Source organism: Amphiprion ocellaris, chromosome 11, assembly GCF_022539595.1.
Source record: "Amphiprion ocellaris isolate individual 3 ecotype Okinawa chromosome 11, ASM2253959v1, whole genome shotgun sequence".
NCBI lineage: Eukaryota > Metazoa > Chordata > Actinopteri > Pomacentridae > Amphiprion > Amphiprion ocellaris.
In genome coordinates, this window is record NC_072776.1 from 23250886 (window position 1) to 23278667 (window position 27782).

At 38.6% G+C, this 27782-nt stretch overlaps 2 protein-coding genes across 3 annotated transcripts; one reads left to right on the forward strand and one right to left on the reverse strand.

Annotated features, from left to right (window-relative positions):
- Positions 1-529: 529 nt before the first annotated feature.
- Positions 530-22741, reverse strand: LOC111564208 (actin related protein 3). Its single transcript, XM_023263654.3, has 12 exons — positions 22547-22741; positions 18009-18064; positions 17508-17632; positions 14421-14531; positions 14067-14162; positions 12562-12669; positions 11573-11716; positions 9158-9331; positions 8215-8307; positions 6236-6361; positions 5135-5218; positions 530-1647 (listed from the first exon to the last, which is right to left on the reverse strand). Exons 1-12 carry the CDS (start codon positions 22588-22590, stop codon positions 1552-1554), a joined length of 1257 nt encoding a protein of 418 aa, XP_023119422.1. The 5' UTR covers positions 22591-22741; the 3' UTR covers positions 530-1551.
- Positions 22742-23502: 761 nt separating this feature from the next.
- LOC111564380 (uncharacterized) lies at positions 23503-27643 on the forward strand. Of its 2 annotated transcripts, XM_055015412.1 has the most exons (4): positions 23503-23807; positions 25793-25973; positions 26189-26346; positions 26447-27643. In XM_055015412.1, exons 2-4 carry the CDS (start codon positions 25898-25900, stop codon positions 27197-27199), a joined length of 987 nt encoding a protein of 328 aa, XP_054871387.1. In that variant the 5' UTR covers positions 23503-23807; positions 25793-25897; the 3' UTR covers positions 27200-27643. The 2 variants fall into 2 exon arrangements, with proteins under 2 accessions (XP_054871387.1, XP_023119680.1); XM_023263912.3 differs by lacking the exon at positions 25793-25973 and having other exon boundaries at positions 23517-23807.
- The last annotated feature ends 139 nt before the right edge of the window (positions 27644-27782 follow it).

Sequence of the window (27782 nt, forward strand, 5' to 3'; positions counted from 1 at the left end):
TAGAAAATTGTATTGAAGTACCTTGGATATATCACACAAAGCTGCCACTTGTGCATCTCTATCATACAGGAATAGTTCCTAAGGATATAATTCTTAACAGAAATGCATATGTGAATCTGCCCTCCAAAGTGGTACCGATGACCCCAATTTGACCTACTTGGCTCATGGACTATTAGGGTGAAGACAGGGGACACCCTGGACAGGTCACCACTCTATCAGAGAGCCAGTGAAACTATGGCATGTCAAAGCTAATATAAATCCTGAGGTTTTTACAATGACTGGTTGTACACAAGCTTCAACTATCATTGAAAAATCATATATATATATGTGGTGAGAAAGGAGTTAAAAAAATCAAATTTACAGGAGACTTTTAAAAATATATATTTTACTACCCCATTTATACAAATGTAACTAATTACATTACTTAAGATGCATATTTGACATTACTGATTAGGAAAAATTGGAATTAATAATATAAAACATTAGCTGACTGAGCAGAAATGAAAGAAGTCAAGAAGAACACCAATGCTTAGAAACAAATTTGAGCCTTTATTGGAATGTTGCAAGGCATTAAATACACAAATCGCATTCTTTTAATAATTTGGTATTTAATTAAAAAAAATCTAGTCTAACAATACTGGTCTGACAGTCATTCTTATTCAGTTTCATTTTTATAACCTCAGTAAGTCCTCTCTCTTTTCTTTCACTGCATCAGAGGTGGAAACCTGACATGGTCTAAAGTGAAAGCAGATGTGAATTCATGTACAGAGAATTAAAGGGCAGACAGCGATGACACATTGCGAATAATAGGAGAGCACCTGCTCAAATTCCAAAAAAAACAAACAAAAAAACTGCGTATCAAAGCTGCATCGTGGATTAAAACAGTCTCTTGCTGATACTGGTATGCTTTTTTAAATTTTTTACCCCTGATTTCCCAAGTTTTACATATAAAAAACTTTTGTATGAAATATAAACAAGCTCTTACCATGATACACAGACATGTGCATTTGAAGCTGAAAAGAAAATGCTGGAAATAAAAGGAGACAATAATATGTTCTAAACTTGTCATTGATCGTGAGAGTCATCAATCTTGCCTGGACCCATGTTCTATAAACATAAATAATATGTTCTGGTGTCAGGAAGTTTTTTATCAATGTTACTGTCGTCATCCTACGCCAACATCCGCCAGCACCATCATCATCGTCATCTTTATCATCATCTCTCACTGCATGTTGCGAAACAGATCCAGAAATGTTAAAACTGTTTTGGCTTACAAACCGTTTTCCCTCATTTTGAAAAGAAAAAAAAAATAGAAAAGAAAGAAACTGGGGAAAAAAGGAACATTCACAATAAAATCTCCAGCCCATCTGTGTTTGGTCTGGTGTCTTTTCTTTTTTTTTTATTATCTCTTTCTGGATCGCCTTCTCATCCCCCCCTACACATCCATAACTGAACGAGTAATCGAAAAGCACAGCCTAACGTCACCGCCCCTCCCCTCCCCTCCCCTCCCCCTCCCCTCCCTGTAACTGTTAGACTCTTAAGGTCCAAAAGTTACGACATGACTCCGAACACAGGGTTGTGGCGACAGATGCTCGGCCCGATCTCTTCATAGTCCTTTTTGGTGTGGCAAACCTGGTAGAACTCAGGCTGGAAAAAAGACAGAAAAAGCACATCAACATATTAAATGTTGCATACATTTACATGTTTATTACTCCGCCAAGGAATATGGCAGTTATGTGATGATCGGCGTCTGTCTGTCCGTCTGTGTGTCTGTTTGTGTGTCTGTCTGTGTCCGTCTGTCTGTGTGTCTGTCTGTGTGTCTACAACGTTACTCAAAAATGGACTAATGGATTTGGATGAAATTTTCAGGGAAGGTCAGAAATGACACAAGGACCAAGTGAGTAGATTTTGGCAGTGATGCGGCTTATAGTCTGGATCCACAGATTTGTTAAAGATTTCTGTATCATTGCAAGATAGCAGCACAGCGTCACTGTAGCCATGACAACAAGTGAACGCTATGTCAGCTGCCTTCTGACGATCACATGATTGCGATCCTACTATAAATCCACCACTGCTGACTTGCTGGGACTTATGTCAGTCAGAAATGATACAAAGAACAATTGATTAAATTGTGGGGGTGTTTCCAAGTCCTGCTACATATTTAGGTCACATAATTCGGTATCCATACATAACGTACACATACATAACACACGCCTGTGCTCAGTGCACAGTAATTTTGTTTGTGGGTACATCTATATTAAATGCCCACATTCTATGTTGCAGTGATTTCTGATCATCAATAGCTAATAAACAAATGTTGCATTTCTAAAAAAAAAAAAAAAAAAAAAATGTGCTGCATTCCTGACAATGCCATATGGGGAACTGAACAGCCTTGGCGGAGTACTGTGCTCTCGGACAGCTTTTCTTGTTTTGATATGCTGTTGTTGTAAAAGCAAAACTTTCTTTGTACCAAGGACCTTTTGTCAGACATATGTGACATAAGGTGGTACAACAGTAACTGTTAAAACGTGAAATATAAACTCTGCATTTTTTTCTGCTACTGCATACAGGCTTACTATGTAAACAACATGTACTATGCTTTCCATCATACTAAAAACTGAGAAATTTAAATAAAGTTTGAAGTCTTTCTCTCTCTTTCAAATGCCTACTCTGACTCAATCTTTAATCATCTGAACCCCAAAACTCATCGCTGAGTTTGAAAGGCATGCTGTCTTTAAAAAAAAAAGGGGGGGGGGGGGGGGAAGCAACATTTATCAGAGCCAGCAACTGCAAAAACAGAGTATCACTGAATTTTGAACAGTAATCGATCAAGGTTCACATATAGCTTCTTCGGGAAAACTAACCAAATCTAAACTTAAAATAGGCCGACTGACTGATTACAAGTTTGTAGACACCTGTGATGCTAATTAGAGGACACACCCTGATTGAACATGTCCCTATGGTCACATTATTTCCAGTCTTTTCTAGGGATACCATCATTTTTGTCCAGGCCTGTTTCATGAGTTTATTTTTTAAATAATTCTGTTGAACCACAGTTCAAAAGCAATGTCTGATTTTCATTGGAAAATTTTCATAGAATTTTTATTTATTATTACTTTTGTCAGATTCAAATTATTTCTGTGACCATTGTGGGTTTTTCTTTAATTAACTGAGGGGTACCAACAATTTTGCCCACGTGTGTATAACAATCAAATAATTTCATTTTTTAAATCCCCAGTTTGTAATTTCTGCATCTAGAGGTCTCTCAATCAAAACAATAACAAAAGACTACTTTGATGAAATTGTAAAGTACTGAGTGATCATGTGAGTTTTCACCACCACTGCAGATGACAACCTATCTGATGTGACATAGGCAGAAATCTTATACACAAACAAGGTCATCTACTAAAGCTTTATCCATGTTACGTTTAGACACATATATTCACATTTAATTTTGTTGTAATGAAATAGTGCTGGTCATTGCTCATTTACCATTAGACAAGTGGACTACCTATACAATCGCTGTACATAACGTTACGTGGTTAATTCAGTCATAGGGTAACAAAGCTCTATTATCAATACAATTCAATACAATGTCGGCTGGCAATAAACTGCAATAGTCAATCCAATACCTGCAAGTGTACATGAATGACTTTTAACTTGGGAGCATGCATGGGGCGGTTGCATTGTTTACATCACTACTGCAAGAGGGAGGAAAACCTCTCATACTCCAGAGACAAATGACGTTACTTTTACCAGTTACTGGTATTGGATTTATCATTACAGATATCTCCAAATTAGCTGCAGATATTTACAATGTACATTGCAGATATCTGCGGCTGAATTAAGTTCTAGTTGTTTTAAATATCTTTGGTTTAATTCTGACTAGTAATAATTCTAGTTCAAGATATCTTTAATGGTATATTCAATATGTTTACATCGTCTTTTTAAGACTCTTGAACTAAGTTGGAATTAAAACTAAAATTACGTCTGGTCAAAATGAAATTACAGATATCTTGAATAAGACTGCTGGCTTTGTGCAACACACTGCAGATACTATGGCACAGTAACTGTAACTGCATATTACAAGCTGTTTTACCACCACATCAGCCTGTGGCTAAAGTTCAGGGAAATTTCAACTGCAAGTCTCTGATGAATGAACCTCATGTTCTCCACAAAGTCCTTGCTAATACGCGCTAGACTAGTGACACAATGAGATATCTATAGCAATCATTGTAACCCGCCGAAACTGAGTTACACATATCTCTAATGATCATATTGAATGGTCAGAATGACATTATTAATATCTAGAAAAACAATTCTGAATAGTCACATTGTAACTATAATTAGTCGAAATGGCATTTCTGATATGTGAAACATTAATTCTGGACAGACAAACTCAGTTATCAAATCTTAAAACAGTTTAGCATAGAGTGCTTGTCTCTCTGCTTAGTTTTGGACTTGTTTATTGACACAACTTCTCTCCTTCTCACTTCTACACTTAAGGGTGGCAGGCAGCAAACAACTTCACGCTGAAACAAGACCTCGTCAGAGTACAGGAATTGAGGTGTGGCAATGTTGGAGTCAATGTGCTCAAACCGTCAATACTGTGAGTTCACTAAATTAAATCAGGACTATGATACTCAGACGATGATGCTGATAAACTAGCCCTCAATGCAGGATACATTCTGGAAGGTAGAAATATAGAGCAATAAACTTTCTTTAACTGAAATCCGGAGACATAAAAGGAGTAATTAATCTTATCTGGGGAACAATTCCATTAGATTTTAACATCAATTAGCCTTTTGCAAATCAACTGTCAGAGACCTATGCTCCTAGTCATATTTCCTGCTGGTGAAATTATCAGCCTAGCTCACTGAAAAAACTTATCAAGACAGGGGAAAAAAGAATAATGAAATGTCACAACCACCCACAGGATTCACTTCCACTCAGCAGGACTAAAATAAATTGCGCAACAAATAAGGATTTTATAGAAGTACTGCATGCCCTTGTATGGTCCACAAGAAGAAAGGCATTATGTTAGTGAAATTAAAAGCAGATGTCATCCTGCTGTCACAAGGTATGACTAGTACATGTTGATGAAGTAGTGTGACTGCATGTTTGAAATACTTACAGTTGATGCTAACATTGATCCACCAAACCACACTGCATATCTCTGCATGTGATGAGTGATAACCTGGACATCGATTGGTTTGGGCTGCGGAGGGAGCACACAGAAAAAATTGGGGATCAGTTACATCTGGGCCACTTTGGGAACAACAGTATGGGAGGGATGGGTGTAGTAATGGGAAGACATGAGGCAGACGAAACTGAATTAAACTGTAAGGGCTTTTAAAAAAGACATCTGAAATCTTAAATCCTAATATCTCTTGAACAGTTCTTTTAAATCTGAGCACTTGATGCTCTGTCTTTGTTTTGCACACATACTGAGGATCTATCTATCCATCCATCCATTATCTACACACTGCTTTACCCTCTGCAGGGTTGTGGTGGGCTGTAGTCTTTACCCTGGACAGGCCACCAGTCTATTAGAGAGGCAGACAAATCAAGCACACTCACACTGATGGACAATTTAGAATCAGCAATTAACCTCAGCATGTCTTTGGAGTGTGGGAAGAAGCTGGAGCACAGGGAGAACATGCAAACTCCTCACAGAAAGATCCCAGGTTAGGACCTTCTAGCTGTGAGGTGACTGTGCTAACCGTGCAGCCTATCCATAAATACATGATTATCTATCTCTAAATGCATGGATCTATAAATACATGAAGTTAATTGCACTGATGTACGTGATATTTGGGTAAAGCTACTGCTGGCTGCAGACAAAACCTATTAACATATCTTTGAATGTTGTAGCTACATTAGCTACACAATTTGCTTCATTCATGACTGAGGTAGATTTACACCTACAAATCATCTCATCAAGATGGATCACAGGTATCCCCTTCATGACCTGACCAGTTAAGGAGGAGGTCAGACAGACAATCTGACTTTTACCTGAGGCTAAAACATTTTGATTGTGGGTTTCAAGGCTTTATTACATTTTTAATACATGAATTTGCAATTGAAATTAGTTGATCTGCATTCAATGTGTTTCTGTACCAACAGTATTTGTAGAGGGAGAGGACTTTTCTCTCAGTGCAACTGCTCACACGGTAATTGTGTTTTGTTGAGCAATATCGATCCGTGCTGCGTATAAATTAATGTCTCCTCTCACCTTGAGCTTGCCTCCACTCAGCTCCTCACTCATCTTCAGTCGGGCATCAACCGTCCTCTTTAAGTCTCTCTGCAGACGGCGCCCAAAGTCCCTGAACATGGTGGAGCCTCCTGACAGAACAATGTTCTGTGGAAGAAAAAGGTGATGGGGATTACAGGGATGTAGAATAAGAAGTTGTTAACACCAGTAACATACAAATGGGTGCAGGCCAGCCAGTCTGGGAAAACAGTCTATCTTAGGGCACAACACTGGGATGGGAAATATTTCAGGCTAAAACGATTCCTCCAGTTATTTGAGTAATTTGATTACTAAAATTATTCAAGTCAAAATTCTCTGAATCGAAGCTTTGTATAATCCACTACATACTAGACCCCCGGTCACTAACTGATGGACCGCGAGTCCAGACTCAGACTTCATGTGATTTTAAATTTGACGGAGGCTTCTACTTTAACCGGCCCAGTTTTTCTAGTGTTTACAGCTTCGGCTTAGTAGATCAGAGGCTGAACTACGAAGGCAGTTCAACATAGTCAGACTTTCTTTGTGTAAGTCGGCTCAATAAAAACTAAAACCTCAGTCAGAGTTAACAGGTATGAAGGTGGTTTTCAACTTTCCTTTTTAACTCAGAATTTCTGCTACAAACTCGTCACACAAAAAAAGGCATTTAACGCATCATCTAACTCGTTTTCTGCATAAAATGAAATGATTGCAAACAGGTCATTTTAATAGAGAACAACGAGAAACAGAAAAATTCGTGATGGTAAAAAGCTGCTACTGGAAATTATGTAAGACAGGAATGCTGGTAGAAAACTGTTAAACATGCATAATGTATTTATTTTACCGATCAATGCAGCTGATTATTTCTAACAGACAGCTGCACAATAAAACTATCAAACTTCACATATTTAAACATGATATTGTATTGAAGTGCATGTAGATCTGATAGTGTCTCAAAAAGAAGGAAATCACTTTAATTTGTGGCTAAATCAAAGTGAAACTAATGTTACTGACTGAATATTCTCTGTAATAAAAACTAATAATCTAATCAGTTTTCTTAGTTGTGTTCTATCAGCTGCAGTACCAGCAGTTTAGACGGACCAAACATAAAAACATATTGATGTGATTTCTGCATCACCAACTACATGCATGTAGGTTCCCATGACTTTGAGTTTTAGTTAAAAACCCCTGTACTATTCTATATATGTACAATACCCCCGTACTATACTATATATGTACAATACCCCTGTACCATACGATTATAGTATAGTACAGGGGTATTGTACATAAATGACTACATATGTTTTTTTAAGAATTAAAACAGAAAGTAAAACTGGTAGAAACAGGTTGAGCTCATGGTCGTAGCGGTGCTGAGAAGGGAGGATACAATACCCCTGTACTTTACTGTATATGTACAGTATACCACAGATGCCTGCCCGCGTTCCGCCAGGACGGTTATTTCTGTTGCACAGTGCGCTCACTTACGCATTTGATGCTGTAACGCGCATGTCAAGCACGGAATCTGATTACTTGATTGATCACCAGAATAATCGACAGAATACGAGACTACTAAAATAATCGATAGCTGCAGCCCTAGAAATATTCCTCGATAAACACAATGGCCTATAAATCTAACCACTGATGTCCCTGAAGAATGACAACACCAAAGCATGACTCTTCTAATTAGCTAAAAGTTAAAACAAAAACATCCATTGTCTGTAACCAAGCTCATTTGCTCGAAACTAAGAAAAAATAATTGCACTGCTTTCACAACAGCAGTTTGTCTATTAGGCAAAGTCATAGACTGGCTTTGTAATAACTCATGGTATAGTCAAAGCCAGTCTTGGTGAACAGTAAACAATCTTTCAAGTCTTTTAACATTGTCTTTGGTGTCCTACGATGGCTCAATCAGAACAAAGATACAGAGAAAGAGAAAAACAGTCCTCTAATAAGATGTGATGCAAGAGTATTGCAGGCCAGCTTACCTTATAGAGAGGACGCCTGACATCAATAGGGCAGTTCTGAATGACTTCATCCACCACCTCAGAGATGGGCTGAGTAAAGTCAGGGTTGGCAAACTGTGATGGTGAGGAAACAAAGACATGTCATCCTGTGCTGTGCATGTAACAAAGATACTGAATGTACTTACTGTATACCAAAATATGCCCGAGTGATGTTCAGTTAAATAGCTTGAATGTTTGTCTATCATCAGAAATAGAGAACATCAACAGAGTAGCCATGTGATTGATGCAGCACAGCGGGTTGGATGAGGTTTGGACCGCATGGAGAGGTTTCTAATTGAGGTAAAACTATATTCCAAGTCCCCCATTCAGCATTTATAAGCAGTATACAAACATGTAATTCCAAGTTTACAAGCCATTATGAAATAGTCGTAAGCAAATACAAAGGAAGTTTATGTACATATTAATGTACAGCGTATGTCAACAATTCATCTATTATAAAAACTAGATTTTATATTATTGCATATTATTTGAAGTGTTTCATTCTTTTTTAATTCACTATTTAATACAATAATCTAATAATAGTCTATTTGTTTCTTAAAAATGATAAAGAAAAGGACTTACAGTGAAGTACAACCTTACAACCTAGATTTGAACAATTAACATCACATTTGTGTGATAATAAAACTGACAGGCAGTCCTTTGTGTCCCACATTTCTATGTCCACCATCTCTATGTTTTCTTTTTTTGCACAAAGGCAAGGCAATGGATTTTTCATGTATGTTAATTTTGGTGCTGTTGTGAGATTTTGTGGGCGGTCTTGTGATGCAACTCCAATGTAACTGACATCTAATGTAGTCAGCGGCCACTATGTGCAATGCTCTGACAAAACTAGGTATGGTGGTTTCAGTTATCTATAGTTTTAATAACATTGTGTTTCCTGCTTTGATTTGCTCTGCACACGAACCTCTGGGTGGAAGAAGATCTCAGGCCCCAGGAAGCGCTCGTAGCCCACATCGATGGTGAACTCCTTCTTGCTGATGGCATTGATGCCGGTGTACTGCTTGATCCACTTGGAGCCATCTGTGTCATACTTGTTGAACTCTTTGACTAGATCTGGGCACACGTAGCTAAACCGCTCCTGATGGGCAGACCAGTAACATTGTGTTAGTTTTCGTATAGTAGATTGTAAAAATGTAACAGGGTTAGTACAATTTGAATTTACCAGCTAAATCATTCCACCTCTATTTGTCACACTTTTATTATCATTGTGTAATGGAAGAACAATCAGGACAGCACACAACAGTTTACTGTATTCAGAGAAGATGTCATTATTTTGATTTGAAGGGAATGTGGGTTCTGCGGCTAGCCAGACAGCAGTGGAATTAACATTTCCAGACATGATTGGCCATATGCACAACAAGCATCACCTCAATACTTGTGTTAATTATTTGAATTCACATTATTTCTTGTTTGTTTGTGCTGGGGTAATGAAGAATGGTCCTTGACATCAAGAACAAAGTCCTGGATAACAAGCTATTGAATAAACATGAGGGAATTGTGGAGAATTGAGGTGAATCAATAAAATGCTGTGACTGACAGGAGTAGTAACAACAGATAAAACGCAACTAACATAAAGTAATATCAAATTGTGACCTGGAGCGTTGCAAACTGGCTTATAAAAATATTTTTTGGACACTTTTGTTGAAACAAATTCAGCTGTCAAAGAGGAACTTGTATGGTTCATCCTTAAATCTGTGCTGCTATTGTGTTATGTCGCACAAAACAACCATCTCAAGCTTGATTTGATCTCAGTTTGATTCATTATCAGAAACTAAAAGTATTGAGTTGCTGAAGGACACAGGCTGCATGTAACAGGCAGACCGAGAGTGCCATCTGGTGTTGTCATGTAGAACACCGTGAAATTCCACTTGGCTATCTCATTTTTCAAACTGAAGAACAGTCTTGTGCTGTCACTGTGGCAAATGAAGCTGGAGTTCGATGCATCTTTTCTAACAGAAGCATTCCTACTGCAAAGAATGAAAAGTGTCTCCTACTACTAGTGTTTAATAAGTAGCTTATTTACAAGACTCCAAATCTGCGCACATACAAATGAAAAGCTACAAAGTGTTATAGATTTTGCCAAAAAAAAAAATAATTTCATATCATTTTAGGCTATATACATATACCTTTACTTATAGTATGTGCAAGTCAACTGTCCATAAAGTCTTTGATAAAATACTGAATTCATGTGACATCACTGTCCTGGCAAATCCATCTGTTGTAAAGTACAAATAATCACAGTTTTTAAATGAACACACATTCTATGACACGACTGGTTTCACTGGTCTTCTAAATCTGCAGCATTCTGTCATTTGGTTAGAGGTAGGTTACTTTTATGCTAATCGTGCTCATATCTTCAGTCAGGCATACCTACTACAGTGATGGAGAAAGCCATAGTGTGCATGCAATATTTGTCATTCATGCGAGATTGGAAAGCTCATTATGTGACATAATGCATGACAATAATACACTAATGGAAAAAAAATCTAAACAAAAAGCAATGTATCAAGCTGTCTAATATATTTCCTAAACTTGAAAATCTGCCCATGTATGATGCTAATCTAACTACTACTCTACGAACAATAAAATAAAAATACCACAACAGCTCTGATGGAACCCAGAACTCAACCTGAGGACGGCCACTATATATCAAATGACTTAACCAAGTCTAATATGATAGAAAGTTTATGGTGGAACTTGCTGTTAGATTTAGACAGAGTTTAATATCTATGTCAGGAACAATTTAGAATTACAAGTAACTAATGAAATTACTGCTGCTGTTTGTTTGATGCGCATCTCTTCTGTTTTGATCACGCTCATATGGATCCTGTTGTTGGAAGCAACAAACTAAAGTTCAGCTACTGTAACATGCTGTCAAAGCCTGGATTACATTCATTATTGGTGTGTCTCATTAATCTGACATTGCATTACAAACATCACAGATAAGTTCATCTCTATGGACGTTTCAGTTTAGATATGAAATTGTAGGGCACAGAGAATGAGAAAGGTGCATTGTGATTTTGTGACTTAAAAAGTGAGCTGGGTGTTCATTCAGACATGAAGTCGACACATTCAGGTGATGTCAGATTAACAGAAAAGGAGTGCATGTCTGAAAAGGGCTTTACAGTTTAGGAATTGTTTTTAATAACATGTACACACATATTTCTTCCATGCTAGAGCAAAGGAATCCATGCCGGGGTTATCTGCTTTTAGAACCATAACAGAACAATGTGTTAATCCAACTGGTGACACAATGAATAAGTATAATAACTGCTTTCTTAGCAGAGGAAATGACTGGTGGGAATTGTGGCAAACCTACCTTCACTGCCTTGGCTGTCTCCAGCGACTGCTCCGGTGGGATGCCCACCTCCCTCTCCCTCAGGAGCTGCTGAGTGAAGTAGGTAATGTCTCGGCCTGCAATGGGGATGTGCTTTATACAGCTGCCGATTACGTAACCTTCAGCCTGAGAGAGACCGGGAAAAAATAGAGAGAAAGAAAGAGAGGATATCATCTAAGGTGCAACATAACAGAATAACATGCACTGATTACACAAAGAGACACAGAGTCTCCACTTGTTAAAGCCTGATTTGTTTTCATCAGATCTGTGTCCTGCCAGGCCTTCCACATCACAACAGTGCTGTGTTTGACTTATTTTTTTGTGCATGTTCAGCAGTGGCTACAGACATGCTGATTTGGCCTGCCAGCCACTAAATATATTCCACAAGCACATTTTGAAAAACTGAGTAAGTCCTTCCAACCTCTGAAACACTCTTGCCTACTTTTACACATCAACACTATCCAGTTATTTAGCAAGTCAACAGGTTGTCCATACAGTGTAAAACCTCAATATAACACCTTTTAACAAATGGATTTTACACACTGCGGCTCATAAAAACAGTTAAATGTAAGCCATCTGTGTTTAACAGTCAACAAATGACCATAAAGAACACAACAATCAACTGAAATGTTATTCAGGGTGAAACAAAAAAAAGCATCACACCTCTCTAAAATTGAAGTGCAAGACCACTTAAGGAACTGATGTTTATAAAAGCTCCTACCTAGTTTCTGTATAAATAACAAGCTGCTATGAAAATAAACTGGCACAAATGTGTTGAAAGATGTTTAAACAGAGCACAACACAATAGATATTACCATATGCCAAACTACTACATAGCCATAAGGGAACACACAGTGCAAAATATTCTATATTTACATATAAATGTTGGTAATATAACAACCAATAAGTTTGTGCTTGAGAGTGTGATTATTGAAAGAACCATGACTTTTTGACAGGTAAGGGAAACTTACCACAGGAATTACATGGGTAACACCGTCTCCGCTGTCGATGACGGTGCCTGTCAGTGTCCTCTCTCCCACTTGTCTGGAGGTCCAGGAGGCTGCTAGAGCAAGCACAGCCTGCCACCCATACAGACAGGGAAATGTCAGACATATTGATAAAGTATATACTGCACAGTATATTCATGCTTTGACACTGCTGTTCTGTAGTACCTTTATGTGAATTACTAGGCTTCGCTGTAATAGTAACTAGTCATATGGTCACATTATGAATCAGTACACATGCCCAAAAAGTGATATAGTCTAAAGGATATTTCCTGATCGTACAGTATCTTTCTCACATTTAGACTGTATATAAAAGATGGACGTAGCCATCCGAGTTTAGAAGTTGGCTGGTGCCATCTTGCTTCTTGGAGTGTTGATCTGAGTGGAGAACCTGAGGACACTATGTACAGTGACATAGTAATCTCATGTCAATCACAAGGTAGACCTGCACTAAAATTTACTTCATTATGTGTCTTTCTCTAAATTGGACCATAATTTACATCTTGAAATTAGCTTTTGAGACTATTAATTCATTCGGAAATCTTTCAATTAGATAGCAGATCACGTGAGAAGTTCTGTAAAGCGTCTCGAGACAATTTGACTGTAATTGGCGCTATATAAATAAAATTGAATTGAATTGAATTGAATTATTTTCTCATTGTTCTGACTCATCAGATGTTGACTTTGATTACAAAAGTGCCTGTCATTTGTGGTGCATATTCATTTTAAAAATCTTTAGTATGGGAAACAGAAACAACCTGCAAGCACCAACCTTTATGCTGAAAATAAGTTTTGCCATTGCACAGTTTGGATCACATAACAAGGCAGTCGTGCTTGGCGCTTTTCGTGAATTTGCCATTTTGATGATGGCCTCACGTCCTGAGTCCTGGTGTGCAAATGCTCCATCAGAACAGTTCCACCATTACGATACTGCACTGGCAGCACTGATGTACCTTGAACCTAACATGACCCAAGATTAGTGTAACTAGTTTAAATGGAAACAACCAAGGCCAGCCCAGTAGCTCACCTGGTTGAGCAGGCTACTATGGCCATAGATCGATTTCGGCCAAAGGACTTGCTGCATGTCGTTTTCCCATCTCTTCTCCCTACCTTTCCCGTCTCTCTAAAACTGCTCTACAACAAAGACTCAAATTGCTAAATGTTAAATGAATAAATAAATACAAACAAGCAAGTGTTTTTCCCCTATAGCAGAATGACACTGCGCTTCAGCCAGTATGTTCTCCAGTGCTGACACAGAGTGGCGGAAAAAGACCTGGCTACACAGTACGATTTCTTATAGACATCTATACAAGCAGGCTGCTTTCTGCAAACAAAGGAGTTGCTCCCTGCTAATGTAAGTAAGTGTTAGGCACTTGCATATTGCTTTCGATTTTCAGAACCAGAGGCTACATCCATCTTTAATACACACTTTCTATTTACAGACAAACTACACATCTAAGCATGAGTCTGACCTGCACAGCGATGTACAGCCCTGGTACATTGAAGGACTCAAACATGATCTCAGCAGTGTACTCTCGGTTTTCTGGTGTGTTCAGTGGAGGCTCTGTCTGCAAACAAAAGAATGAGTACATTTACTCTGTAACAAACTCAGACTTAAAAAGTAGAAATCTGACTAAAAGCAGGAAACAGAACTGCTTGGTTTATCATTAGAATAATATCTTCATATATGAAATGGTACAAAGAATAAACACACAATATATTCAGAAGACAGCGTTTCATTTGTTACTTGGCTGCTAAAAGGCGTTATTTGTGGCTAAATGTTATGTTCCTAGTGTTGGATTGTCCATGTTTCAAAAGACCCTTACCAGGAGGAAGTAGTGGTCCTCAGGCTCAGCCCTCAAGTACTTGAAGATGATCTGCTCCATGAAGCGCTCCATTAGGTCCCAGTCCTCCACAATTCCATGACGGATTGGCCACTAATGAAAGAGTTCAGTTAATTAGAATAATGCACCTGTGATTCCAAGGCAGCTGGATAAATACATGAATATAAATACTAATAGAAAATAAACACTGATAAATGCAGTAAAGTGATCATATACTGTAGATACTATATAGTATATGAAAGCAGCCCAGACTAGGAGTTGCCAAGCAGGCTATTTTCTAGTTTCAAGGTTCTTGCAGTTTTCACAGTATTATCATCATATTGTCTAATACCAATACTGTGACAACAATGTCTAAACTGTCTAATGACAGCATGCAGTTGATACGCCTGACTCAGCCCTAAAAGCAGACTGCCGTCATTTACAACACTGAAACATGGAGGTAGTTCAGTGAACGATTTAGAACAACATCCAGAGAATATTGATTAACACGAAATGCAGCAGCCGATGTTCATGTCCGGTTACATTCCTTAAATTAAGTGTTATGAATAACAATAATTATGGCTAGTCTCCATTTAGGTTCTCCTGGGCCATATTCTGTGTCCATAGTGCCATGTGACATACTAACTGCATGAGTAAGGATGTTTTAATGTTGGGTTTTTGCAGTTAGCATACATGTAATCAGAAAAAAAGACTGACTGACAGCAATTTACACAATAAATGTGTCACTGGACGTTAGTAAAACTGTAGGTTTACAATGTCACTTCCAATTAACATATAGAACAAGGAAATGCATTGATTGAAATGCAATAACTGTTCTTTGTTCTCTGAGGTGCTGTGTGGTGGAACAGTTTCATACCATTTCACAATGGCTTTTAATGATTTCAGACTATTCCACTACATTGCAGGAGAATAGTGTCCAACAACAGCACGCTAAGTTTAGTTCCAATGTGAACACTCCATACTACAAAACTATAGGTTATTTCCACTGCAGGAACATAATGACCTGTAACATGAAGTTCATTATAACCTGAACCTTTTGACAAGTTGTAACGCAAAGTTGGTGGCTATTTTATAAACTTGAAGAGGTGACAGTGAAACAAAGTCTTCCATTTTTTATGTGGGGAAAACTTGCTTTTCATTGTTTCTTATTAAAGAAAGTTTTCGAAGTCCTTGGTACTTTTCTTGCATGTTTAGTTCAGGTATGGGTTAGTAATCTCCTGTAGTGAAAAAGAGCTGTTAGTGCGCAAAACCGGGACACAGATCAGGTGTTTTTCACACTGATGAACTGGCTTACAGCAACACTGAAATGAAATGACTACAGTTAAATAAAAATGCTTTTTTGCTCTGAGACACGAACAGCCTGTTCTTATCTTTTTTTAGTAATATGCATGGAGTCCCAGATAGCCAGGAATAACAGCATCTGATGAAATCACACTCAGTCAGCCATGCCACAGAACATATACTAAATTTAGGTCATCTTGTACAACATCTTGTCAGTCCCATCTAATCACCAAGTCACATTATATAGTTGTGGATGTAAGAAGCTAAATTCACCCTATAGTTCCAACAAAGTAAAATCAACTAAATATGTCATGTTTTACCTCTGGAGGTCACAACTGGATTATTTAAACATTGTAACATATTGCATACATTAAATAGTCAATATGTAAATGTGGAATTTGTTGTTATTATTTAACTTTGGATAAAACTAAATAAATAAATTCTTGCTTGGATGAGAGGAAAAAAGAGGAAAAATCACCTTTAGCCCCATGAGTCACAGGTTATTTTCAATACCTTAATTTTTAGGCTCTTTTCTTGGTTACTATATGGACTGTCCATACACCCTGTTCCTTGTTTATTTCTTAACAGTACAAAGTGTACAGATCTTCCATGTTCATATGATAATACTTGCAGATTTTTCATTTTAACCTTTATGTAAAGGAAAAACTATTTCAGTATGTGAAATTGTGTTTATAGATGTATCTCACCATAAAATGCTGGCAGTGACTGTGAGTAAATTATATAGAGATTGTCTGGAATATGGCAACAATCAGAAACACGAAAACTACACAACTAGCCACATTAGTTTTACATATGTGTTACTGAATTAACTGTCATTGTACTATTTATGTATTTATTTAGCTCCTGTGTGTATTATATACATACGAGCCAACTTACAGAGGTGGCAAACCAAGCAGATGTTTAGCCTCTCCCACCTCTATCTCCACACAAAAAAATGTTAAAGGCCACTTTACCTAGAGGGACCCAGAGTCCAGCATTACCACTGCCTACTTGCCAACAGGGGACTTGCACTCAGCTTGTGAACACAACTTTTGAATCATTACAGTGAAAAGCAAATCCATTGTTTTTTATTTAGTTTTCACTAAGGGTGGGATATTATGTCAGCCCTACGTTGGAGACACTGCAGACATTTTGCTGTGATTTCAAACCAAGGGTACTCTTTGGCACATAGACAAACAACTAGTATCAACATTACATGATGAAACAAGAGGGACTTTGTGCACTCCCAGCAGCTCAAGCTCATTTACTCTCGTGAGCATCACCGCAGTGAATGTGACAACACTGAAAAGCATGCTGGCTTGCATACTTCAAAATCCAACCAGATGCAGTTGGACATCCTTATATTTTTGCATATTATATTTTACATACTCTGTAATGGGATATAATTTGTTTTCTACTGTACTATATATAGTTAGGTAGTAGGGATATCGGAACGCAGTCTATATTTCACAGACAAAAGCAACTAACATTGCTGGAAAAGTCAAGTCAACAAGTTGCATTTGATTTGCATTACAACTTCCTGCATAAAGTACTTCAAGAGCAATTCAACTCAGAAGACAGGATGTGGATTTGGATGCAAAGTGCATTTACTAGATTTAAAGAGTTAACAGGCTCTCCTTTACCTGGCCTAGTTTGTAAATCCTTCAGCACATTACCTGCACAATGATAATGTCAGCATTTGAATGTTTTACTTTCTTTAGAGATTGAAGCACAGTAATTGCTTTGCCAGTTGATCTGTGGGTGAACTAAGCTGTCAGGGTCACGTACCTTAGTGGAATATGTGGGTTTGTCTACTGCTTCATCTCCGATGTAGAAATCCAAGTCATCCACCCCCTTCATCATCCTCCGCTGGGCCTGGTCTCCGACCTTGGCTGACTCTTTGATGGCGATACCTTACAAGAAAAGAGAGAATTTAATTTAGAGTACTACAGAGGATACAGTGCAGAGAATTTAAATGGGTAAGTAATTTAGAAAGGCTGACTGATACGTAACATTTCATGATGGTTTTGTATATCACATGAAAGTATAAAACTGGATAAGAAAGAAACCCTTTAGTTTGTGAACCAGTTACAGGAATTATCTCAAGTTAATACGAAGAATTCAAACATCCTTTTGGAGCTTATTTTATTTAATTACAACAAATAATAAATGAAGCTGTCTAAACAGGAAAACATGTTTGTTGTATCAAAGAAGCATCATGGTAGTTGTTATTGTCACTGGTCAGTTGGGCTGTTGTGATGGGAATTCAATGCACAGCAAAATACTCACATGATGGCACGATGAACTGTGGCTCTGTGTTCCCTGCATACCCCAGTTTGGTGTAACTGCAAGAGAAATTAATTAGGTTTCACTATAGGGAAGCAGCAACATATATATAAAGAAAACAAACAAAAAAACAACACCGGCCACGCTGGTGGCACAGCATTTGTGGGAGAGAGAGTTTAGTTTATTTTTGGCGAGACGTGTGCTATCGTTTTGATCAATGCCATCACTGTCCTTTGGCTCACTGGTTAGATGCCAAAAGCAGCGGCAGCAGCGTTGCTAATGGGAGTCCATAAAAAGAGCCATTCATGTTGCATTGGTAAACTGAGTGAACTATTCATATCTGTCAAGGGGGGAAAATAAGGGCAATATGTATAAATTGAACATCGTTCACATAAAGTAACTGTGACATCAGGGCTGAATGCTAAATGCTGCATTACCTACTTCTCTACAGTAAAAAAGTAAGCTAACAAGAAGAGAGAAGTGAGTACTAATGTAAAACATACTTATGTTTCTAAAAAATAATCAAGTCTGGGATCAATAAGCAACTTTTCCATGTCTATGTTCAAATCCAAGTCAGTTTAGACACTGGGAGCATACTTTCAGCCTTAACATCAAGGACTTCAGTTTACAGCCTTCTCTTCTTGGTATGAGTGGTGCTTTGCAGGGCACATGCTAACCAGATGTAGTCCTGACTGGAGTAGACCCAGACAGGAGTCCATACTTCCTGCACACACAGCCCAAGGGACTGATAGAGGATACTGCTGACGAATGCCAAAGCACTGTGGGCATAATAGACCACATCCTGGTCATAACAGTGGCTCCTTTGAATTGTCCAAAAAAGTAGCAGGAAGGACCACATCAGCAGTATTTAAAAGACATAATTTGGAAAAATTATGACAGACCAACTGTCCTAAACACACTGTCATGGCTTGTTGTTAATATGTAAAAGGTAGACAGGGATCACGAGAAAGACCCTGTTTTGAAAATTTAGACAAACAAGTTAATTAAGGATTTTGAATTTGAATGAAAGGTTTCTTCTCCCTAGATTGCATCTTCCAAAGGACAGAAAATGTTTATTTATACATATATATATATATATATATATATATATATATATATATATATATATATATATATATATATATATATATATATATATATATATATATATATATATATGGCAACAACAGACATTTGTGTAGAATGAATTCACGCAGAAAGCACAAATATAGGATTAAGAAACAGCACTCTATAATGGTGGGCACTACTACTTAAGGGCAAAACACCAAAACTACAACTTCTTGTGGCCACATAAGATCTGGAAAAAAATAACTTTTTAACTGCCACACATTTACAAATGATAAAAGTACATTGATAATTATTTACTGATTGTAACAGAAGAGAAAAAGAATAATCAACAGCTCAAAAAAGCCTGTGTGTTGCATGTGTGTCTGTGTAGTTAGAAGACAAAAGGAAATTCCATTTCTCAGCTGGAGAGATTTTACTTACAATCTGATTTCTGTCTAGTTTGTTTGCGTAAAATAAACTCACCCGTCAGTGATATTACGAGACACTGACTGGCAGGCAACACTGACTGCACACTGCTATTTTTTTTTCTCAGCTTCACCTGAACAACTGTTGGTTTGTCAAGATCTGAAAACACAATGGTGCACAAACACAGCATTATAGTATAATCTAATCTTGCAACTGCACCTATTTATCAAGCACTGTAAAACAGAATAGTGCAAGTTGCTTCAGATAAAACAAAAGAAATAGTTAAAAAACAAATGTTTGACAAAACTAAGTGCAGTTTTTTCTAGAGGCAAACTGTCAAAATATTGTATATCTGCAAATACATAAGTATATCCGCTTGTAGGTACAAACTCAGAGAATTTTAAAGCAACTGATATGCTACTTTGTTGTGTAAGACAAAATTGAAAAAGGGCTCTAAAATAAAGAGGGAACAATAAAGACATTAAATAAATACAAGAGTACATAGGGGGCATTAAAATAAATGAAAACATAAGTTCATAAATAAAGACAATATACAAACTAGAAAACCAAACTTATTAGCCAGACCTAAATATTGGATGTGTTCTCCTGATAGTCATATCAATATTGTTGTTTTTTTTTTATGTTGGTTCACTTCTGCTGCTTTAGTCAACTGCACTTTCAGCCATTGCAAACAGCTAACCATGTTCAGTGTTCAACTGATAAATCCTCCATACGCCACCTGTCCAGCGTTACAAAGTCAAAGTCAGTCACTAACCAATCAACAATGTTAAGTATTTAACAGCTAAAAAAACAATAGTTTCTCAGATGATGAAGACCAAAACAAAATTAAAAGGTGCATAAATGTTCAACTTGCAGTAATCAAAATCCTTTAATCCTTAAAAATAAGGAACTAGCGATTAGGGGAAAAAAACTGATTTCTCATATCAGTAAGAACAGCATGGGCTGACAGCAACAGAATGCAGCAGCAGTATTCTGAACACCTTCATACCACAGAACAGTCCCAGCTTGTCTACTCCAACCTGCCTTGACAAGCTTAAAATATACCACACGTCTGACAGTGGACATCATCACACATGACAGCTGAAGCTGATCACAAAAAGCTGAACTCCTGATACCATTTTTGGCAAATTAGAGCAAAAACTGGAGATCTGCATTTTTTTTTGCAACTGGTGGACAGAACAGAAAGGCCGCTGTTGGTTATGTAGGTCACTTAAACTGGTTGGAGATTGATATCAGCTGTCAGTTAGCTGAAATTTGGTTTGCTAAATACAGATGACAAATTATTCCACCTAACCTTCTGACTGCACTTAGCTGCACCTGATAATTTTTCCTGCTACAGACACCTTGGTGTAACGATAGCTGTGCACTAAAGGCAACCTAAACAAAACTATACCCAGATGTACTCGGCGGTTCTTTCTAGTCTAATCTAAGAATAGGAACCAAGGCGCTTTGAAGGTTCATGAGTAGAAGGAAGTGAAGTTGTCACTATTTGGACATTGTGAGCATGACTCAGAGACAGCTGTTGAACTCCCTCAGCGCTTTACAACATCTGCAGATAACTGGCACACTGTGGCTCAGCTGCAAATCCAATGTTTGTCAAAGTTTCCACTTAAAAAAGCCCAACTATAAACCAAATATCAACCTAAACTGTACTCCGGTGAGCAAATGTTATTTGTGCAGATAAAAAGTCATTCTTGTAGTCACAGATACTGGAACATATGTCTTGGCCAGAAAAGTAGAAGCCATCTGCTTGGTGAGAAGAAATTAGCACAGGCTAACCCACTTCTGCACTTTCTTTTGCTGTCCCAGTGCAGATCAGAGGCAGCAGACTGGTGAACAGCCTGGAGGGAGGGGTTGAGTAGGGAGGTATGCAATGTGAGGAGTTCAAGCCTCTACATGCAAGCAATGCAAACCACTTTTAGCCCCCAAAATTAACCTGACATTCCTATCATTCTTAGTATTATTATTATTACTTGGTCGAACCTAAATGTCTATATTGTTAAAAGATACTTAACCAAAGAGGGATTCGAAAAAATGATGTGAACACAATAATAAAATCCAATAGCAGTACTTCAAATGTCATACTTAGGTTGGTCCTTTATTTCGAAAGGACAGACAATCAAAAGTGAAACTCTACCTTGTAGTAAAGTAAGAAAGAAGCCCTGTACAGCACACCCGATCAATACAAACAGTGCTGCAGGACGAGCCAAGGTGTTACCTTCTCTGCCCTAGAAAACAACATACGATGCCATGGCGATTCTAAGCTTTGAAATATCTTTTAAAAAATGAATGTAAAGAACATCAGTAGCCTCATAAAGAGGAGAAATTAGAGAAGTTCAAAAAAACATGCTCGGATGCCGAGAAACGACCATATATGGACTAAAAAGCGTGAATGAGGAAGTGTAGGCTGTATAGGAAGTAGTACTGCGCCTGCTCAAATCTACATTACTGAGCAAAACCATTTATGAATTGCACTAGCTAATACGACGGCCACTTTCCCGACAAAGGCATCAGAGTGGCAAATCAGGTCAATAATCATAGAACGTTTGGTTGGAGCTGCAATAACGGCTTGATAACTCCAAATGAATGAAACCAGCGGTGGGGGAAACCTTCCTCACTCAGGTTTCAGTCTCGCAACAGCAAACACTAGCTGAGTTGTAATGAAATCCCTTCCGTAGGAAAACAGACTTCCAGCTAGTGATGAAAGCTCGCCAGTGATGGAAGTAGCTAACAAGCCGGAAAACGATTTAACAAAAATAAGCGGCGACTGTGTGCACCAGAGCAGCTCAGACGACCTGGCTCGGTTTATCTCGGAACGCAACCGTAATATGAGATAGTAATATGTCACAGTTAGCTATACGTTAGCATACTAGCTCACTGGCTAGCTGTGTGCATATACAAGGAGACGGACAAACACACCCAGTTGCTGCTGTCGCTGCTGACACTGACAGTACCGTAACCGTGCTCAGCCTCTCGGTGACACCCCAGCCCCTTGTCTGCACGGCGGTCCGGTTTGAACAACTCACCCGGTGCCGCAGTCGACAACACACGCCGGTAACCGTCCAGCCATCGCTCCTCCGGGTTTCTGGTGCTTTAGAAACGGTTAAATGGGATGGATAGCAGGCTGTGTCGGCTGGAGGATCTGGCAAGCCGTCCACAGGCGGAACCCCGAGCCCGCACAGTGCCGTTTCCACTTCCGCACTTGGCTTCTGGCAGGCAGGGAGAGGCAAGATGGCGGAGGCCGGGTAGAGCGACGCAGGCAGGGCTGAGGAGCTGTCAATCACCGGGAGGGGACGGCAGCACTGTACTCCTGCTAACCCCCACAGTTTAATAAACACGGTTTTAAGAGATTACACTTAATTTTATAGTCTAAATCAGTGTCGTATTTATTATCCAGCGAGACAATATTTATTTGTGTCCTTACCTTTTTTTTTTAACTACACAAAGGTAATCCGGTATTTCTTTTGTATCACAGAAATGACACTATTTTTTGTTAATAATACTTAAAATACGAAGTTAAAAAATAAGTAATATATGATATGATTTCATGACAAAAATTTTACATTAACTGTCATTTCATTTACATGAATTGACTATAAGCAGAATAAAGACTATGGAAATAATAATTTTTATAAAGATACATGTGTTATTTTCTTCATATAAAATGCCAATATATTCCAGAAAACAGGAACCTTTAGGTAATGTTCCCCAAAGATTCTGTTATAGTTCCCTGAAAAGTAATATATGTAGAATTTTCCAAGAAGGCTCAAGTTTAATTTTCAGGGAACGTTCCGCGAAGGATCCTGTTTGCTGGGTATAAAATCTAATAATTAAAAAGCAGTTATAGTTTTAACTTCAACAAATGGTGGAAAAAATGATCATCCATCGTGTTATACTGAGTTATACTGTATCCGAATGTGTAATAATCATAGTCTATGGTAATAAGCTTGTCTAATTCCTAGGCTGCTCCAGCTCAGTGGGTGGCGGTAACGGTCCTTCACATTCAGACGCCATCTTGCCAGAATGTAAAGCGAAGAAGAAGAACGTGAACCATGAGAGAACCTGCCCCGCAGCGACAACCGCAAGTATGATGAGAAATAGCGGGGACTATGACTCACTTTCGTGGTCAGATACGGGGGCCACACTGGGGGCCCACAATGGACAACATGCTGATAGATTTCTGGCGCAGACATGAATGTCTGTTTAACTCCTCGGCTGATTCTTACTACGACAAAGATGTAAAGACAAAACTGTGGACTGAGTTTGCCTTGTCCATCGGAAAGTCAGGTAAGGCTGATGGTTGAAGGATGATGAAAAGGCTATGGCAGTATGTTGTGGATACTGCTTTTAGTTTATGTTGCATAAAAAAAGTGAAGCATTGTGGAAACACATGGGAGCAGCAGAGGTGTGAACCGAGCTGAACTCAGTTTAGTCAGACAGGACATGGCTGACAGAAGATGATATTGACAGTGTTATACTGCCAGTGAAAGAGCCACAGTTTTTGCAGGGTGGCCAGACAGAGACCACCATCACAGTGCCTCATTAGTATGTTATTTGTTTGTTTCTGCATGGAACATCACTGCAACATATTTTTTTTTTTTTGGTTACTCACTCTCATCATTTACTTATTGAGGCGAAACTACTATGTAGACATGCACTATGAAAAATCATCACTCTGTCTTTCTCTGTGGCTGCTGGCGTTGTACAGAAGTTTCTGCCGCTTGTTTCCAGAGCTCTTCCAAGTGGTTCTCTACAGTCTGTAAGATTTTGTACAAGAGCTTCAACTAAACCCACAGCTAACCCTAAATCATACACACTTTAACTAATAAAAGCATTTACAGATTTTCTATTTATGCATTTATAAAAGAGAACAACAGCACAAAATCTTTAAGTTACAACCAAATTATTGTGAAAATTTTATGACTGGTCAGAACTACTTTTTACTTAAAGTACATTCTACTGTTTCGTGCAGTATTCAAGTCAAGCTTGTTTATACTCAAAAGAGACACAGTGATGTATGTGATGCAACGGTGCAAAACAGCATACTGGCTTGCATACTGTACACAGCTCTCTATCACACTTCACTATATGCTGGGTGGTTTGGCCAGACTTTAGTTTATGGTGACCACGGTCACCCCAGACCTCCTGTTGGCTTCACCCTGTACGCTAACACAAGGTACAGGAAGATACAGTCAAGTCCATGAATATTTGGACAGTCACACAAATTTCAATATTTCAGCTCTGTACACCACCACATTGGATTTGAAATGAAACAATAATATGTGCTTCAAGTGCAGACTTTCAGCTTTAATTTGAGGGTGTTTACATCCAAATCAGATGAATGGTGTAGGAATTACAACACATTTTAGATGTGCCTTCCACCTTTTACAGGGACCAAAAATAATTGGACAATTGGCTGCTCAGCTGTTCCACGGCCAGGTGTGTGTTATTCCCTCATTATTTCATTTACAAGGAACAAATGAAAGATCTAGATTTCATTTAAAGTTTGAATTTGGAATCTGGTCCAAAGAGCTGTCACTGTCAGTGAAGCAAGCCATCACTGGGTTGGAAAATCAAAACAAACCCATCAGAGAGATAGCAAAAATATTAGGTGTATCCAAATCAACTGTTTCGTCCATTTTTAAAAAGAAAGAACGCACTGGTGAGCTCAGCAATGCCAGAAGCCCAAAAACCACGGAAAACAAGTGTTGTGGGTCACAGAAGTATCCTTTCCCTCAGCGTCAACAATTAAGAGAAGACTTCACCAGAGCGAATACAGAAGGTTCACCACAAGGTGGAAACCACTGGTGATCCTGAAAAACAGGAAGACCAGATTACAGTTTGCCAAAGAAACATCTAAAAGAGCCTGTGCAGTTCTTGCAGAATGATTTGAAGAGAAGAGTATAGAGAAGGGAAGGAACTACCCAAGATCCATAGCATACCACCTTATCAGTGAAGCATTGTTGTGGTAGTATCATGCCATGGGCATGTATGGCTGCCAATGGAACTGGTTCTCTTACATATATTGATGATGTGACTGCTGATAAAAGCAGCAGGATGAATTCTAAAGTGTTTCAGGCAATATTATCTGCTAATATTCAGCCAAATGCTTCAGAACTCATTGGACGATGCATCATGGTGCAGATGGACAATGACCAAAGCATACTGCAAAAGCAACCAAAGAGTTTTTAAAGTCAAAGAAGTGGAATGTTCTGCAATGGAAAAGTCAATCACCTGACCAGAATCCAACTGAGCGTGCATATCACTTTCAGAAGACACAACTGAAGGGAAAATACCCCAAGAACAAACAGAAACTGAAGACGGAAGCAGTAGCGGCCTGGCAGAGCATCACGAGGAACCAAACGCAGCATCTGGTGATGTCTATGGGTTCCAGACTTCATACTGTCAATGACTGCAAAGGATTTGCAACCAGATTCAAGAACCAAATATTAAGTAACAATTTGATTTATGATTATGTTAGTTTCTCTAATCGTTTCATTTCAAATCCATTGTGGCGGTCTGCAGAGCTGGAATGCTGAAAATCATGTCAATGTCCAAATATTTGTGGACCTTACTGTACATTAAGCTGAAGTAGGTTTAATGGTTTTTCATTTCTTTTTATGTTTTCTGTTATAGTTGACATAGGCTTTGTTTCCTTTTCTTTACAGTATCAGATGTTGAGAGAAGGTCCAGATCACTCAGGACTCAGTATGGGAGGGTGTTATGGCATCCAGAGAAGGTCAACACTGTCCAGCAAAAGATGCTTAGGGAGAAGCTTGATTTTTTGCGACCTTACATAGTTCGCAGGAGAGGTGAAACATGTCTGGTAAGTTGAGACAAATAGCAGAAAGTCTGGAGATGTTTCCTTGCAAATTTTGACTGCACATTTTTGCTCACTTCTGTTTTCTTTTTTCTTTTTTTTGCAGGAAGAAAAGTGTAACGATCAAGAGGAGGATGATAAGGAGTTGGAGACTGAGGAATGCGTTGATCCAGAGATGGGAAGCTCGTTAGGCAGCCCACTGGATGCTGATGTGACTGGGCAAGACCTGGATGATGAACTGCAGCCTCTTGGTTCTATCCCAAACCTTGCCTCCCTGCATTGTTCAAACCCACAGACTCAGGTCACAGAGGTGAAGTCTATCAGCTGCCCACAGTGTCACGATGGAGAGGACTCCCCTGATCAGCCTGAAACTGCTGCACTAGACACTTCCAAACATGACATACTGAACCAGTTCATGGAGGTTATGATGTCCGACATGCGTCAAATTAAAGACCCCATGGTACTCATGAGACTCCGCCGAGACATTACTGACCTGGTGTTCAAAGCAGTGGAGGAGGATACGCGGAGGAGATATATTCGAGTGCCGTCCACGGCCATGATGGGGGACAGCACACAGAGCGACTCATGTCCTCAGGAGCTGCGTTCACTGACAAACATCTCTTGGAGACAGAGATCTTTGAAGAGAAAGAACCAAGTGTGTGAGACTGAGAGGAGGATGCAGAAATGGGAGGAGATGAAACACATAAGGAAAATGGCCTCACAGCTTGTCCAGCAAGGCCAAACAGTGCAGAGGATGAGTGAAAATGGCTGTCAGGTTCCTATTCAAGATTTGGAGATCAAAAGAGAAACAGAGCCACATGTAGTTAAGACTGAGGAAGAGCCATTTTCAGTAGCTTGAAGGTTTACATACAGAGTTCATTGTTTTAGCCCTGGTTAAAGTCAGTCTGTAGGGTTTGTAAGCTACTATTCCTGGTCATAACAATTACCACAGAAATATTTGTGTTTGTAACTTACTAGTAGCACTCTGTTGAAAGTTTTAGTAATTAACAACATTTAAACTAGTAAAATACTGTATAAAGGGAATACCAAGGAATGCTTAAGACTCATCTCTGCTATTGCAAAGATAAAATTTCTCAATCTACGCCTCAAGTGTACAATTTAACTTGTGGATATTGTACATCTAGAAAAGTTACAGCTTAGGAAGTGTCATCCCTTTTTGCACAACCCTGAGCTTTAAGCGCAAGGTGCTGGGCACTGTGTGAGCCTACTGAGGTAGATGAAGCCTAATAAATGTTTTGATGTTCTGCTCTCATTAAAGAAAAAAATACTTGTTTTCACTGTTGTTGGTGTCTGTGTACATTGCCTCATTGGAGTAGCACCATATTCATGTACAATATACAACAGACGTGAGTATACCCCTGTGCAATAATGCTTAATTGTCAAATAGTTTCAGATTTTTCAGTTCATCAGTTGAGTGCTTG

What these genes read in the sequence shown, in the direction of transcription:
- LOC111564208 (XM_023263654.3), bottom strand. Translation starts at nt 22,590, where the DNA reads ATGGCTGGACGGTTACCGGCGTGTGTTGTCGACTGCGGCACCGG. An exon ending in ACAGTTCATCGTGCCATCAT is followed by an intron (nt 17,633 to 18,008) that starts GTGAGTATTTTG and finishes TTTTCTTGTAAG; the next exon opens with GTATCGCCATCAAAGAGTCA. An exon ending in AGGACCACTACTTCCTCCTG is followed by an intron (nt 14,163 to 14,420) that starts GTAAGGGTCTTT and finishes TTTTGTTTGCAG; the next exon opens with ACAGAGCCTCCACTGAACAC.
- LOC111564380 (XM_023263912.3), top strand. Translation starts at nt 23,630, where the DNA reads ATGACTCACTTTCGTGGTCAGATACGGGGGCCACACTGGGGGCCCACA. An exon ending in CTTGTCCATCGGAAAGTCAG is followed by an intron (nt 23,808 to 26,188) that starts GTAAGGCTGATG and finishes TTTTCTTTACAG; the next exon opens with TATCAGATGTTGAGAGAAGG. An exon ending in GGAGAGGTGAAACATGTCTG is followed by an intron (nt 26,347 to 26,446) that starts GTAAGTTGAGAC and finishes TTTTTTTTGCAG; the next exon opens with GAAGAAAAGTGTAACGATCA.